The following is a 14,428-nucleotide window of genomic DNA, read 5'->3' as shown; positions in this document are numbered from 1 at the left end:
TCTGTTGGTCTCCTTCTACGATTTTTACTCCTCGCACTTTCCTTCAATACTAAGTTCGTGACCCCTTGACGTCTTGAATGTATCCTACCAACTGATCCCTTCTTTTACTCAGGTTGTGCCACAAATTTCTTATCTCCCCAATTCTAGTCTTTACCTCCTTATTAGTTACATAATCTACCCATCTAATCTTCAGCATTCTTCTGTCAAAATTCTCTTTGAACAGAGAACATGGAGAAGAAATTGGACATCATAAAAATGCATTAACTAATGACGTCCTCAGCACAGTGATAGACAAATAGCAAAACAGAAATATATTCCTAACTATATGGGATAAACTAATAATACAGTCAAATGAATCGCCAGATATCTTTTTTATGTGAAGTTTCCTAAAAAATAAACTTATTAGGTCACATAAAGTGAAAAGTGAAAGTAGCCTTCTCCACAAACAACAAACTGCAACAGAAATTAGTTCACACCATAAAAAATAAAACAGATAAATTCTGAGAGTCAGCATATATATGGTAACATGTAAAACTTGCTCAAGCCACTATGTAGGACAGAGTGGCAGTAATTTTCACACTTCATACACTGAACATGTCAACTGTTGCACACACAACCTGTTCATAAATCAGCCATAGCAACACAAACAAAAAATACTTGGCACTCATTCATAAACATAAAAGAAGGTCTTAAGAAACTTCATCACTTCCAGAAATCACATGCAGTATAGTTTAATGGAGGAACTGGAAATTTTTGTGCATGAGAAGTCAGGAGAGGAAATTCTAAATGACAAGCTAGATAGCAAATCAATTAATTTCTTCAAATATTTCTTCTGTTTTGTATGATTTCTCAGCAACAGATTGACCACTAAAGGAGACAAAACCAATGCATTTGGCCTTGTCACAGGGGCAAAGATTGCAAAGGCTGGGGTAACAGCTGTGTGCTGGCATTGACAGGAGCAAGGCCTCATTAACCAATGACTGGGGGAAGGAGGGCAACAGTTTACATTCCATATGGTCCATTTCAGAAGTCATCAACTTGTCCACTGATCAGAAATGTGTGGAAGGAGAGCTACATTGAGAGCATGAGAAATTCCAGAAGCTGGATTACGTTGCTGTGATTGACTTGAACCCGACTTGACTTGTCTCCGGTATTAACTCATAATGGCACAGTGGAAGGCAAGGCTGCCTGGCTGACCCCACTGGGCACCAGGTAGCTGTTTATCATGCATGTATGGCTTTGTCACCTGCCAGTTGTCAGACAGTGGCTTTGCTGCTGCTGTAATTTCATGTGATTCCACAATCTTAGCAACTTCAGCTAAAGAAGGGTTGGACAAAGCCAATATCCCTAGTTTGCCCCTTGCGGTTGGATGTTAACCGGACAATCATGTCCGTAATTAGTGAGTCCACATATGAGATAGCACATTGGGAACACTCAAACCAACACCTGTGCAGGGGACCTTGGAGGTCAGCCAACCATGCCATATATAACTGACTGAGGTGCTTGTGGTGTTGGTTAAACTGTAACATGCCGCCACCACCACATGGTTTTGATGACCTAAACATTGTGAGAGCAACAGACACAGGTCCTCGAAGTTATGTTTCTCAGGATTGGTAGAGCACTTGACATTCTGCACAATATCGTACAGTCCTGCATTTCTTCTGGACAGCAACAAGGCAGCCTTATCAACTGAACTGAAAATACACCTCGCCTGGCTGTACAGCAAGAACTAGCCCCTTTTCTTGCAGGCACCTGGCTTGCCACCAATACGGCATGTTGAGGCAACGCCGCAAAATTTCATTGTCAACACAAAATATTACTATACTAGCTGACAGTGGCCAGGCTACAAGCCCAGGAGGAGGGAACAAAGCTCACCATGCAAGACAGTCTGTGGGGGAGCAGTGTGCCCAAACACTAAGTAGATATGAGCACAGAACAAACACAATGTGACCGGTGCGTGTGGCAGAATAAACTAAGCACTTGGAATACAGAGCACAATGTGAGGTGAAGATCAGATCTGAGATAATTGATGTCCATGTAAGAACTACTGGGCCAGGCGTATTGCTGCCAGCAAGTAAACACGTGGATCAGTGGCTCTTCCCCTGTAATGTTTAGTGCACACACCCTGTAAAAGTGTTCTGCACTGTTCTGCTGCAATACCTACGTCAGCTCATCTGCATCCATCTTGATATCCACTGGTGGTGATACTTAATCTACATCTACATCTACATCTACATGACTACTCTGCAATTCACATCTAAGTGCTTGGCAGAGGGTTCGTCGAACCACAATCATACTATCTCTCTACCATTCCACACCCAAACAGCGCGCGGGAAAAACGAACACCTAAACCTTCCTGTTCCAGCTATGATTCCTACCTATGTAGTTTGGGCTCAACAAAATATTTTCGCATTCGGAAGAGAAAGTTGGTGACTGAAATTTCGTAAATAGATCTCGCCGCAACGAAAAACGTCTTTGCTTTAATGACTTCAATCCCTATTCGCGAATCATATCTGCCACACTCTCTCCCCTATTACGTGATAATACAAAACAAGCTGCACTTTTTTGCACCCTTGCGATGTCCTCCGTCAATCCCACCTGGTAAGGATCCCACACTACCCAGCAATATTCTAACAGAGGACGAACGAGTGTAGTGTAAGCTGTCTCTTTAGTGGACTTGTTGCATCTTCTAAGTGTCCTGCCAATGAAACGCAACCTTTGGCTCGCCTTCCCCACAATATTATCTATGTGGTCTTTCCAACTGAAGTAGTTTGTAATTTTAACACCCAGGTACGTAGTTGAATTGACAGCCTTGAGAATTGTACTATTTATCGAGTAATCAAATTCCAACAGATTTCTTTTGGAAGTCGTGTGGATCACCTCACACTTTTCGTTATTTAGTGTCAACTGCCACCTGCCACACCATACAGCAATCATTTCTAAATTGCTTTGCCACTGATACTGGTCTTTGGATGACCTTGTTAGACAGTAAATTACAGCATCATCTGTGAACAACCTAAGAGAACTGCTCAGATTGTCACCCAGGTCATTTATATAGATCAGGAATAGCAGAGGTCCCAGGATGCTTCCCTGTGGAACACCTGATATCACTTCAGTTTTACTCGATGATTTGCCGTCTATTACTATGAACTGCGACCATCCTGACAGGAAATCACGAATCTGGTCACACAACTGAGACGATACCCCATAGGCCCGCAGCTTGATTAGAAGTCGCTTGTGAGGAACGGTGTCAAAAGCTTTCCGGAAATCTAGAAATACGGAATCAACTTGAGATAGCGGCCATTACTTCGTGCGAATAAAGGGCTAGCTGCGTTGGACAAGAACGATGTTTTCTGAAACCATGCTGATGACATATCAATAGATCGTCCCTTCGAGGTGATTCATAATGTTTGAAAACAGTATATGCTCCAAAATGACGTCAATGATATAGGTCTGTAGTTCGATGGATTACTCCTACTACCCTTCTTAAACACTGGTGCGACCTGCACAATTTTCCAATCTGTAGGTACAGATCTATCGGTGACCAAGCGGTTGTATATGACTGCTAAGTAGGGAGCGATTGTATCAGCGTAATCTGAAAGGAACCTAATCGGTATACAATCTGGACCTGAAGACTTGCCCATATCAAGCGATTTGTGTTGCTTCGCAACCCCTAAGGTATCTATTTCTAAGAAACTCATGCTAGCAGCTGTTCGTATTTCAAATTCTGGAATAGTCCATTCATCTTCCCTGGTGAAGGAATTTCGGAAAACTGCGTTCAATAACTCCACTTTAGCAGCACAGTCGTCGGTAACAGTACCATCGGCACTGCGCAGCGAAGGTATTGACTGGGTCTTGCTGCTTGTGTACTTTACATACGACCAGAATTTCTTCGGATTTTCTACCAAATTTCGATACAATGTTTCGTTGTGGAACCTATTAAAGGCATCTCGCATTGAAGTCCATGCCAAATTTCGCGCATCTGTAAATTTTAGCCAATCTTTGGGATTTTGCGTTCTTCTGAACTTCGCATGCTTTTTCTATTTCCTCTGCAACAGCGTTCGGACCTGTTTTGTGTACCACGGGGGATCAGTTCCATCTCTTACCAATTTATGAGGTATGTATTTCTCAATTGCTGTTGCTACTATATCTTTGAATTTGAGCCACATCTTCTCTACATTTGCATAGTCAATTCGGAAGGAATGGAAATTGTCTCTTAGGAAGGATCCTAGTGACACTTTATCCGCTTTTTTCAATAAAATTATTTTGCGTTTGTTTCTGGTGGATTTGGAAGAAACGGTATTGAGCCTAGCTACAACGACCTTGTGATCACTAATCCCTGTATCAGTCATGATGCTCTGTATTAGCTCTGGATTGTTTGTGGCTAAGAGGTCAAGTGTGTTTTCGCAACCATTTATAATTCGCGTGGGTTCGTGGACTAACTGCTTGAAATAATTTTCGGAGAAAGCATTTAGGACAATCTCGAAAAATGTTTTCTTCCTACCACCGGATTTGAACAAGTATTTTTGCCAACATATCGAGGGAAGGTTGAAGTCCCCACCAACTATAACCGTAATGAGTGGGGTATTTATTTGTTACGAGACTCAAATTTTCTCTGAACTGTTCAGCAACTGTATCATCGGAGTCTGGGGGTCAGTAGAAGGAGCCAATTAACAACTTAGTTCGGCTGTTAAGTATAACCTCCACCCATACCAGTTCGCACGGTGTATCTACCTCGACTTCACTACAAGATAAACCACTACTGACAGACAGAAACACTCCACCATCAATTCTGCCTAATCTGTCTTTCCTGAACACCGTCTGAGACTTCATAAAAATTTCTGCAGAACTTATTTCAGGCTTTAGCCAGCTTTCTGTGCCTATAACGATTTCAGCTTCTGTGCTTTCTATTAGCACTTGAAGCTCAGGGACTCTCCCAGCACAACTACAACAATTTACAACTACAATTCTGACTATTCCTTGATCCAAGCACGTCCTGTATTTGCCATGCACCTTTTGAGATTGCAGGCCACTCCGTACTTTCCCGAGGCCTTCAAACCTAAAAAACTGCCTAGTCCACGCCACATAGCCTCCGCTACCTGTGTAGCCAGCTGAGTGTAGTGAATTCCTGAGCTATTCAGCGGATCCCGAAACCCCACCACCCTATGGCGCAAGTCAAGGAATCTGCAGCCAACATGGTCGCAAAACCGTCTGAGCCTCTGATTCAGACCCTCCACCCGGCTCTGCACCAAAGGTCAGTTGGTTCTGTCAATGATGCTGCAGATGGTGAGCTCTGCCTTCATCTCGTAAGCAAGACTGTCAGCCTTCACCAAATCAGATAGCCGCTGGAATCCAGAGAGAATTTCCTCAGATCCAAAGCGACACACGTCATTAGTGCCGACATGTGCCACCACCTGCAGCTGGCTGCACCCTGTGTTCTTCATGGAATCTGGAAGGACCCTTTCCACATCAGGAATGACTCCACCCGGAATGCACACGGAGTGCACACTGAATTTCTTCCCCTCCTTAGCCGCCATATCCCTAAGGGGCCCCATTATGCGCCTAACATTGGAGCTCTCAACTACCAATAAGCCCACCCTCTGTGATTGCCCGGACCTCGAAGACTGAGAATCATCCTCTGAAACAGGGTAGGCAGCTGCATCTGGCTCAGCCAGAGACAGTGCCTAAAACCTGTTTGTCAGACGCACCGTGGAGGCTTTCTGATCAGCCTCCGTGGACGTCTTTTGCTGCTAGCCACGCCTTGGAACGACCTCCCAATCAACCATAGGCGAGGGCTCAGCCCCACTGCAGGCAGTAACCAGGGCAACCACAGCGGCAGACCGATCTGGGGACTGACGGGACGAGGTTGACATCTCCGTGATACCCAAGTCCGGCCTCCCACAGTGGTGTTCATTGGCAACAGCCTCAAGCTGCGCGACCGATGTCAGCGCCGCTTGCAGCTGTGAGCGAAGGGATGCCAACTCAGCCCTCATCCGAACACAGCAATCACAGTCCCTGTCCATTCTAATCGATGTTGAACAACAGTTACTGAAACACGAGTCAGTGCCTAGATAACGCAAGGGAAACACGCAAAGAATGTATTAACTAACCTATACAAATGCCTAACGACTGCGCTACAATCTGCCTGAATTTATGATTATGGTAGCTAAAACTCGAAATTACACCTCCCATACAAATCTCACACGCAATTTAAGTAAGAATCTACGAAGTAAACACTAAAGTGCGATGCTACAACTCTCAAATAGTATAATACGCCCGAAATTTATGAATTAAACAATGCAAGTACCCAAAAACACGCAAAGAAATTAAGAATTAAACTATGTAACAAATAAGTAAGCTAGGGTTATACAACTTGCTGCTGCAGCTGCTTATCCAACGGCGGCAGGGAGCATTATACTATAACTATATAAAAACAGTTTAACTCTGTTGTGAAAGTCCGTGACCATGGTGTTGGCCTGAGTCTATAGAGTTAAGACTTTCTTCGCCACAGCACTAGAAGCCCCCCAGCTGTCTTTTACCCCAGGGAGAGATTACTGATTCTCATTTGCTAGTGGGCTGAGTATATCTGGGGGGGGGGGGGGGGGGGGCTGGAATGAGGAAAATACCTGCTCGTATCTGATATTGAACTCGAGACCTCCAGGACTAGAGTCCTAGTACTCTACCTGCCAGACCACCTCTGTCACATAACTATGGTAAATCCTTAAATATATTCATTTCTTCCTACATTTCTCACAATATTTACAACAAAATAGTATAAAAATAGAATGTAGAGCATAATTAATAATTAGGAAGTCAGTTGTGTTAGTTGTACCCATGCGATACTTGAATAAAAATAACTATTGACGTGTTCTATTATTTAAATAATCAAAGACACAGTTGCAGGCTTTCCAAAAACATTCATTATATCTGATGATGAATGAAATTAAAATTACTAAATTGGGCAGTATGAATTATATGTTTTAAATGCATAGACAAGACTGAATGAATGTATTTTGTATGAAGTGTAATGCAACATTAAAACCCCTGTTAGTTCTTGGACAGGTATTGTGTGTTCCTTGCAGTTCTATATTAATACTGTGATGATTAATGATTTATATAATTGCTTAGCAACATGGAACATTTGTTACAAACATGATTCTTTTTAAAATATTAATAACCATTATTCTGTTTTGTCTTGTGATCAGTTTTTCCTTTTCTTTGTGTATTGCTTCTTTTGCTCGTAAGTGAATCAGATATTGTTACTCTTAACAGCTTTATGTATTTGGTAATCATAGTGTTGTATATTTTTTCTTTCTTTTTTTTCAGCCATTTTGGCCATGTAAAGATTATTCGTATAGTCATCACCCATACACCATACCCAATTTAGATTACTTGGCACCAGAGTATGCTCTAAGTTCTTCATGCTCCCCTGCTAGTGATATATATTCCGTTGGCCAAGTGATAATTTCAGTATATAATAAAGGACAGCCTCTGTTTTCTAACAAGGAAGAATGGCACATGTTCGAAAAAAGCTGTTCTGAGGTAATTGTGTTTGCTGTATTGTAATTACCTTTGTAAGCTCTCTCTGTATATGTTGGTTTTTATAAAAGATGAAATTGATGCACATTTTTCTTTCTTTTAAATTTATAAAGTAAACTTTCAGTATCCATAGCTGACTGACTAATCAATTAATTAATGAATTACGTAATTGACATGCCAATATAAGTTCATTATCCTCAATTTATTGAGTAGAAATAGAAAGAGTTGTTAAAATTGTCTTGCAAAATCCCATGATCTTTTTTTTTTTGTCTCAGTTAAAACAGCTTTCTGAAGGAAGAATCAGTTTTGTACCAGAAGGGATAAGGACATACGTAAAAATGATGCTTAATGTGACTCCAGAAATACGACCGGATGCCCATCAATTTGTGAAGGTAATAATAGCACACCAACAATCTTTTTTTAGTATTCTGCTTCAACTGTGGTTTTGATGATGTAGATACTACAATGGCCTGTAAAAGGTAAATGACTTGGAGAAAATGTAATGTAGCCACACATGAATGGAGTACTTGATGCTCTGTGTGTAAGGTATCAAGAAAATTTAGTAGAAAGCGTAGACAGTGCACAGCTAGGGACTGATGAAATATATATTCTACAGCAAATTTAGAAAACTTAGTAGCCAAAACTGCCAACATTTGCAGTGTTGTTTTATACCTGAAATCTGAGACTGTGCTGACACAGACTGCCAATGTGTACAATGAGGGCAGTTTACTGAGATGATATGCACTCTTCACCATTAAGTACTGAGACAACAGGTTGAGTTAAGCTGAGAGTCAGCTTACCCCGAACTGTTGTCTCCCTCTTCAGAAAGTATCTGTCTAGATGTACACTATTCTCTCTGTTAAAGCAGAAAGTTACTGAGGAAAGTAACAAACGTTCTTTATTTTTTATTTATTTATAACCTTTAATTGTTTTTATGAAAGAGCACTTATTAATTTCCCTCTCTAAAATAAGATGTGAAATTAACTGGTCAATGTTCTCATTTCTCTGAGGAATGCCAAACATGTTTGAAAGATACACAGATGGATTCCGCTCATTTAAAAAACCCAAATGCACACACAGCATGTACTCTGCTTTCTTCTTTGAGTAAAAGGATGGTTCCTGTGTGCAGTTTAAGCTTTATTTGTTTTAGGGTGGTCATACACTTTCCAGCCAGATAACTCATGCCAGGAAATTTGTGTTATAGATAATTACAGCATTCACAGAATATTTGGTTTAAGCCCCCACATTGTTCCAAACCCAAGAATATTTTTATATTAACTTTGCTTCAGTCCATCAACAAGGCTTCATTCCATGCAAGCCAGATGTTGAAAGGAATTGGGGATAGTTTCTGAATATCATTGGTACCTGCAAGTGCCACAACATGCTACTGGCTGTATCCCACATCTTCAGTAGCTGCCAATACATCTACATCTACATTTATACTCCGCAAGCCACCCAACGGTGTGTGGCGGAGGGCACTTTACGTGCCACTGTCATTATCTCCCTTTCCTGTTCCAGTCGCGTATGGTTCGCGGGAAGAACGACTGTCTGAAAGCCTCTGAGCGCGCTCTAATCTCTCTAATTTTACATTCGTGATCTCCTCGGGAGGTATAAGTAGGGGGAAGCAATATATTCGATACCTCATCCAGAAACGCACCCTCTCGAAACCTGGCGAGCAAGCTACACCGCGATGCAGAGCGCCTCTCTTGCAGAGACTGCCACTTGAGTTTGCTAAACATCTCCGTAACGCTATCACGGTTACCAAATAACCCTGTGACGAAACGCGCCGCTCTTCTTTGGATCTTCTCTATCTCCTCCGTCAACCCGATCTGGTACGGGTCCCACACTGATGAGCAATACTCAAGTATAGGTCGAACGAGTGTTTTGTAAGCCACCTCCTTTGTTGATGGACTACATTTTCTAAGGACTCTCCCAATGAATCTCAACCTGGTACCCGCCTTACCAACAATTAATTTTATATGATCATTCCACTTCAAATCGTTCCGCACGCATACTCCCAGATATTTTACAGAAGTAACTGCTACCAGTGTTTGTTCCGCTATCATATAATCATACAATAAAGGATCCTTCTTTCTATGTATTCGCAATACATTACATTTGTCTATGTTAAGGGTCAGTTGCCACTCCCTGCACCAAGTGCCTATCCGCTGCAGATCTTCCTGCATTTCGCTACAATTTTCTAATGCTGCAACTTCTCTGTATACTACAGCATCATCCGCGAAAAGCCGCATGGAACTTCCGACACTATCTACTAGGTCATTTATATATATTGTGAAAAGCAATGGTCCCATAACACTCCCCTGTGGCACGCCAGAGGTTACTTTAACGTCTGTAGATGTCTCTCCATTGAGAACATGCTGTGTTCTGTTTGCTAAAAACTCTTCAATCCAGCCACACAGCTGGTCTGATATTCCGTAGGCTCTTACTTTGTTTATCAGGCGACAGTGTGGAACTGTATCGAACGCCTTCCGGAAGTCAAGGAAAATGGCATCTACCTGGGAGCCTGTATCTAATATTTTCTGGGTCTCATGAACAAATAAAGCGAGTTGGGTTTCACACGATCGCTGTTTCCGGAATCCATGTTGATTCCTACATAGTAGATTCTGAGTTTCCAAAAACGACATGATACTCGAGCAAAAGACATGTTCTAAAATTCTACAACAGATCGACGTCAGAGAGATAGGTCTATAGTTTTGCGCATCTGCTCGACGACCCTTCTTGAAGACTGGGACTACCTGTGCTCTTTTCCAATCATTTGGAACCTTCTGTTCCTCTAGAGACTTGCAGTACACGGCTGTTAGAAGGGGGGCAAGTTCTTTCGCGTACTCTGTGTAGAATCGAATTGGTATCCCGTCAGGTCCAGTGGACTTTCCTCTGTTGAGTGATTCCAGTTGCTTTTCTATTCCTTGGACACTTATTTCAATGTCAGCCATTTTTTCGTTGGTGCGAGGATTTAGAGAAGGAACTGCAGTGCGGTCTTCCTCTGTGAAACAGCTTTGGAAAAAGGTGTTTAGTATTTCAGCTTTACGCTTGTCATCCTCTGTTTCAATGCCATCATCATCCCGGAGTGTGTGGACATGATGTTTCGAGCCACTTACTGATTTAACGTAAGACCAGAACTTCCTAGGATTTTCTGTCAAGTCGGTACCTAGTATTTTACTTTCGAATTCACTGAACGCTTCACGCATAGCCCTCCTTACGCTAACTTTGACATCGTTTAGCTTCTGTTTGTCTGAGAGGTTTTGGCTGCGTTTAAACTTGGAGTGAAGCTCTCTTTGCTTTCGCAGTAGTTTCCTAACTTTGTTGTTGTACCACGGTGGGTTTTTCCCGTCCCTCACAGTTTTGCTCGGCACGTACCTGTCTAAAACGCATTTTACGATTGCCTTGAACTTTTTCCATAAACACTCAACATTGTCAGTGTCGGAACAGAAATTTTCGTTTTGATCTGTTAGGTAGTCTGAAATCTGCCTTCTATTACTCTTGCTAAACAGATAAACCTTCCTCCCTTTTTTTATATTCCTATTAACTTCCATATTCAGGGATGCTGTAACGGCCTTATGATCACTGATTCCCCGTTCTGCACTTACAGAGTCGAAAAGTTCGGGTCTGTTTATCAGTAGGTCCAAGATGTTATCTCCACGAGTCGGTTCTCTGTTTAATTGCTTGAGGTAATTTTCGGATAGTGCACTCGATGCTCTGTCCCTACCACCCGTCCTAAACATCTGAGTGTCCCAGTCTATATCTGGTAAATTGAAATCTCCACCTAAGACCATAACATGCTGAGAAAATTTATGTGAAATGTATTCCAAATTTTCTCTCAATTGTTCTGCCACTAATGCTGCTGAGTCGGGGGGTCGGTAAAAGGAGCCAATTATTAACCTAGCTCGGTTGTTGAGTGTAACCTCCACCCATAATAATTCACAGGAACTATCCACTTCTACTTCACTACAGGATAAACTACTACTAACAGCGACGAACACTCCACCACCGGTTGCATGCAATCTATCCTTTCTAAACACCGTCTGTGCCTTTGTAAAAATTTCGGCAGAATTTATCTCTGGCTTCAGCCAGCTTTCTGTACCTATAACGATTTCAGCTTCGGTGCTATCTATCAGCGCTTGAAGTTCCGGTACTTTACCAACGCAGCTTCGACAGTTTACAATTACAATACCGATTGCTGCTTGGTCCCCGCATGTCCTGACTTTGCCCCGCACCCGTTGAGGCTGTTGCCCTTTCTGCACTTGCCCGAGGCCATCTAACCTAAAAAACCGCCCAGCCCACGCCACACAACCCCTGCTACCCGTGTAGCCGCTTGTTGCGTGTAGTGGACTCCTGACCTATCCAGCGGAACCCGAAACCCCACCACCCTATGGCGCAAGTCGAGGAATCTGCAGCCCACATGGTCGCAGAACCGTCTCAACCTCTGATTCAGACCCTCCATTCGGCTCTGTACCAAAGGTCCGCAGTCAGTCCTGTCGACGATGCTGCAGATGGTGAGCTCTGCTTTCATCCCGCTAGCGAGACTGGCAGTCTTCACCAAATCAGATAGCCGCCGGAAGCCAGAGAGGATTTCCTCCGATCCATAGCGACACACATCATTGGTGCCGACATGAGCGACCACCTGCAGATGGGTGCACCCTGTACCCTTCATGGCATCCGGAAGGACCCTTTCCACATCTGGAATGACTCCCCCCGGTATGCACACGGAGTGCACTTTGGTTTTCTTCCCCTCACTTGCTGCCATATCCCTAAGGGGCCCCATTACGCGCCTGACATTGGAGCTCCCAACTACCAGTAAGCCCACCCTCTGCGACTGCCCGGATCTTGCAGACTGAGGGGCAACCTCTGGAACAGGACAAGCAGCCATGTCAGGCTGAAGATCAGTATCAGCCTGAGACAGAGCCTGAAACCGGTTCGTCAGACAAACTGGAGAGGCCTTCCGTTCAGCCCTCCGGAATGTCTTTCGCCCCCTGCCACACCTTGAGACGACCTCCCACTCTACCACAGGTGAGGGATCAGCCTCAATGCGGGCAGTATCCCGGGCAACCACAGTCGTAGTCCGATCGGGGGATGCGTGGGACGAGCTGGCCGTCCCCGACAAACCCCCATCCGGACCCCCACAGTGATTCCCATTGGCAACAGCCTCAAGCTGTGTGACCGAAGCCAACACTGCCTGAAGCTGGGAGCGAAGGGATGCCAACTCAGCCTGCATCCGAACACAGCAGTTGCAGTCCCTATCCATGCTAAAAACTTGTGCAATGAACGTCTGAACTAATCTACAGAGAGCGCAAACAAAACGACACAAAATTGAAGCGGTTATTAAAATACAAGATTGCCTAGTAAATGCAGTAATGCTGCCACTTGTGCACTGCTGACACACTGCTCGGCGGCGGAAGGAGACTACACAATTTAACACTATTCGAGTACTAAAACGTGATGCTACAACTCTCAAATACTATAATACGCCCGAAATTTATGAATTAAACAATGCAAGTACCAAAAACACGCAAAGAAATTAAGAATTAAACTATGTAACAAATGAGTGAGCTAGGAGTATACGACTTGCTGCTGCAGCTGCTTATCCAACGGCGGCAGGGAGCACAATAGGGTTACTTTCACACCTCTCAACCTAACTAGTTTACTGAGGTGGGTGGGAGGGGGCTCCATTACCTACCTAACATTGGATAGCCCTCCCCTCCTTGTCAGTCCCAACAAATGAAGCAACTTGTGGAAACTTGCTCAGGCATCTTTTTGATACCAGACAATGCCCCAGCTACAGATAATTTTTCATATCTGTTATGAAGGTGTATGGGGACAACTAAGTCCTTATTGCTTTGGAGAATGGCCAGTTAGAAGAATATCAGGCCTAGGAAACGAGCCATTTATGCAGTTATTTAAAGCATTATTGGCTTATATGTAATTGATGTAGCTTAAACAGTAATACATATTAAAGAAAGAATAAGTGTCAAATGTATTTTTCATATTTACTTTAGTTCGGTGGTAGATTACAAATTAATGGTGACAGAAAATATAATTATCCTTCCAAAAAAAAAAAGGGTAAAAAAGTGTAAGGTGAGTTTATTGAGCAGTTTCTTCCTTTTTAGCTTCCAAAATTTCTTGCTCACTCAACAAACATGACATATTTGTAGCAGAATTACTGCAAACTGTGAAACCTAAGAAGTACATTCACAAAATTACATCAGTGTCATCGTACTAGCTCAGCCATTCGTGACAAGAGCTGTTACATTCACTATTGTTTCTTTTGAAATAATTCTAGAAATTGATAACAGAAGGCAGCACCAGTAAGGGACAGGTAGTGAGATGTCCGACATTGTTCTCGTACGCAATTAGTCCAGTTTTCAAGTGATAGAAGCCTCGAGCATCAGGAAAGTACTGACCTGACCTATTCTGAGGTACGCTCTTTTTAACACAAAGTTGTAACCTGAGCTATGCTCGGGCTTGGTCTAAAAAGTATGGATGTGAGACATTCACAACCATGTTACAGTCAGTTACTCACCTTTGACTGAAGACGAACCTACTTGGTCAGATGCATTAGATGATTCCACAGCATCATACACTGAAGAGCCAAAGAAACTGGCACACGTGCCTAATATTGTGTAGGACCCCCGCAAGCACGCAGTAGTGCCGCAACACAATGTGGCATGGACTCGACTAATGTCTGAAGTAGTGCTGGAGGGAATTGACACCATAAATCCTGCACGGCTGTCCATAAATCTGTAAGAGTATGAGGGGGTGGAGATCTCTTCTGAACAGCATGTTGCAAGGCATCACAGATGTGCTCAATAATGTTCATGTCTGTGGAGTTTGGTGGCCTGCAGAAGTCCAAAACAAGGATCAATAGATCTAA

General features: G+C 43.1%; 1 protein-coding gene across 4 annotated transcripts in view; it reads left to right on the top strand.

Moving 5' to 3' along the window:
• LOC126184628 (SCY1-like protein 2) overlaps positions 1-14,428 on the top strand; it is a 179,263-nt gene that overhangs the window by 79,592 nt on the left and 85,243 nt on the right. For all 4 annotated transcript variants that reach the window (XM_049927100.1, XM_049927097.1, XM_049927099.1 and 1 more), the window contains 2 exons: positions 7,327-7,542; positions 7,815-7,931. In XM_049927100.1, the coding sequence (XP_049783057.1) occupies positions 7,327-7,542; positions 7,815-7,931 (333 nt within the window). The remainder of the gene's footprint in view (positions 1-7,326; positions 7,543-7,814; positions 7,932-14,428) is intronic.

This window comes from Schistocerca cancellata, chromosome 4, assembly GCF_023864275.1.
Source record: "Schistocerca cancellata isolate TAMUIC-IGC-003103 chromosome 4, iqSchCanc2.1, whole genome shotgun sequence".
Classification (NCBI taxonomy): Eukaryota; Metazoa; Arthropoda; class Insecta; order Orthoptera; family Acrididae; genus Schistocerca; species Schistocerca cancellata.
This window is presented reverse-complemented; position numbering and strand designations above follow the sequence as displayed.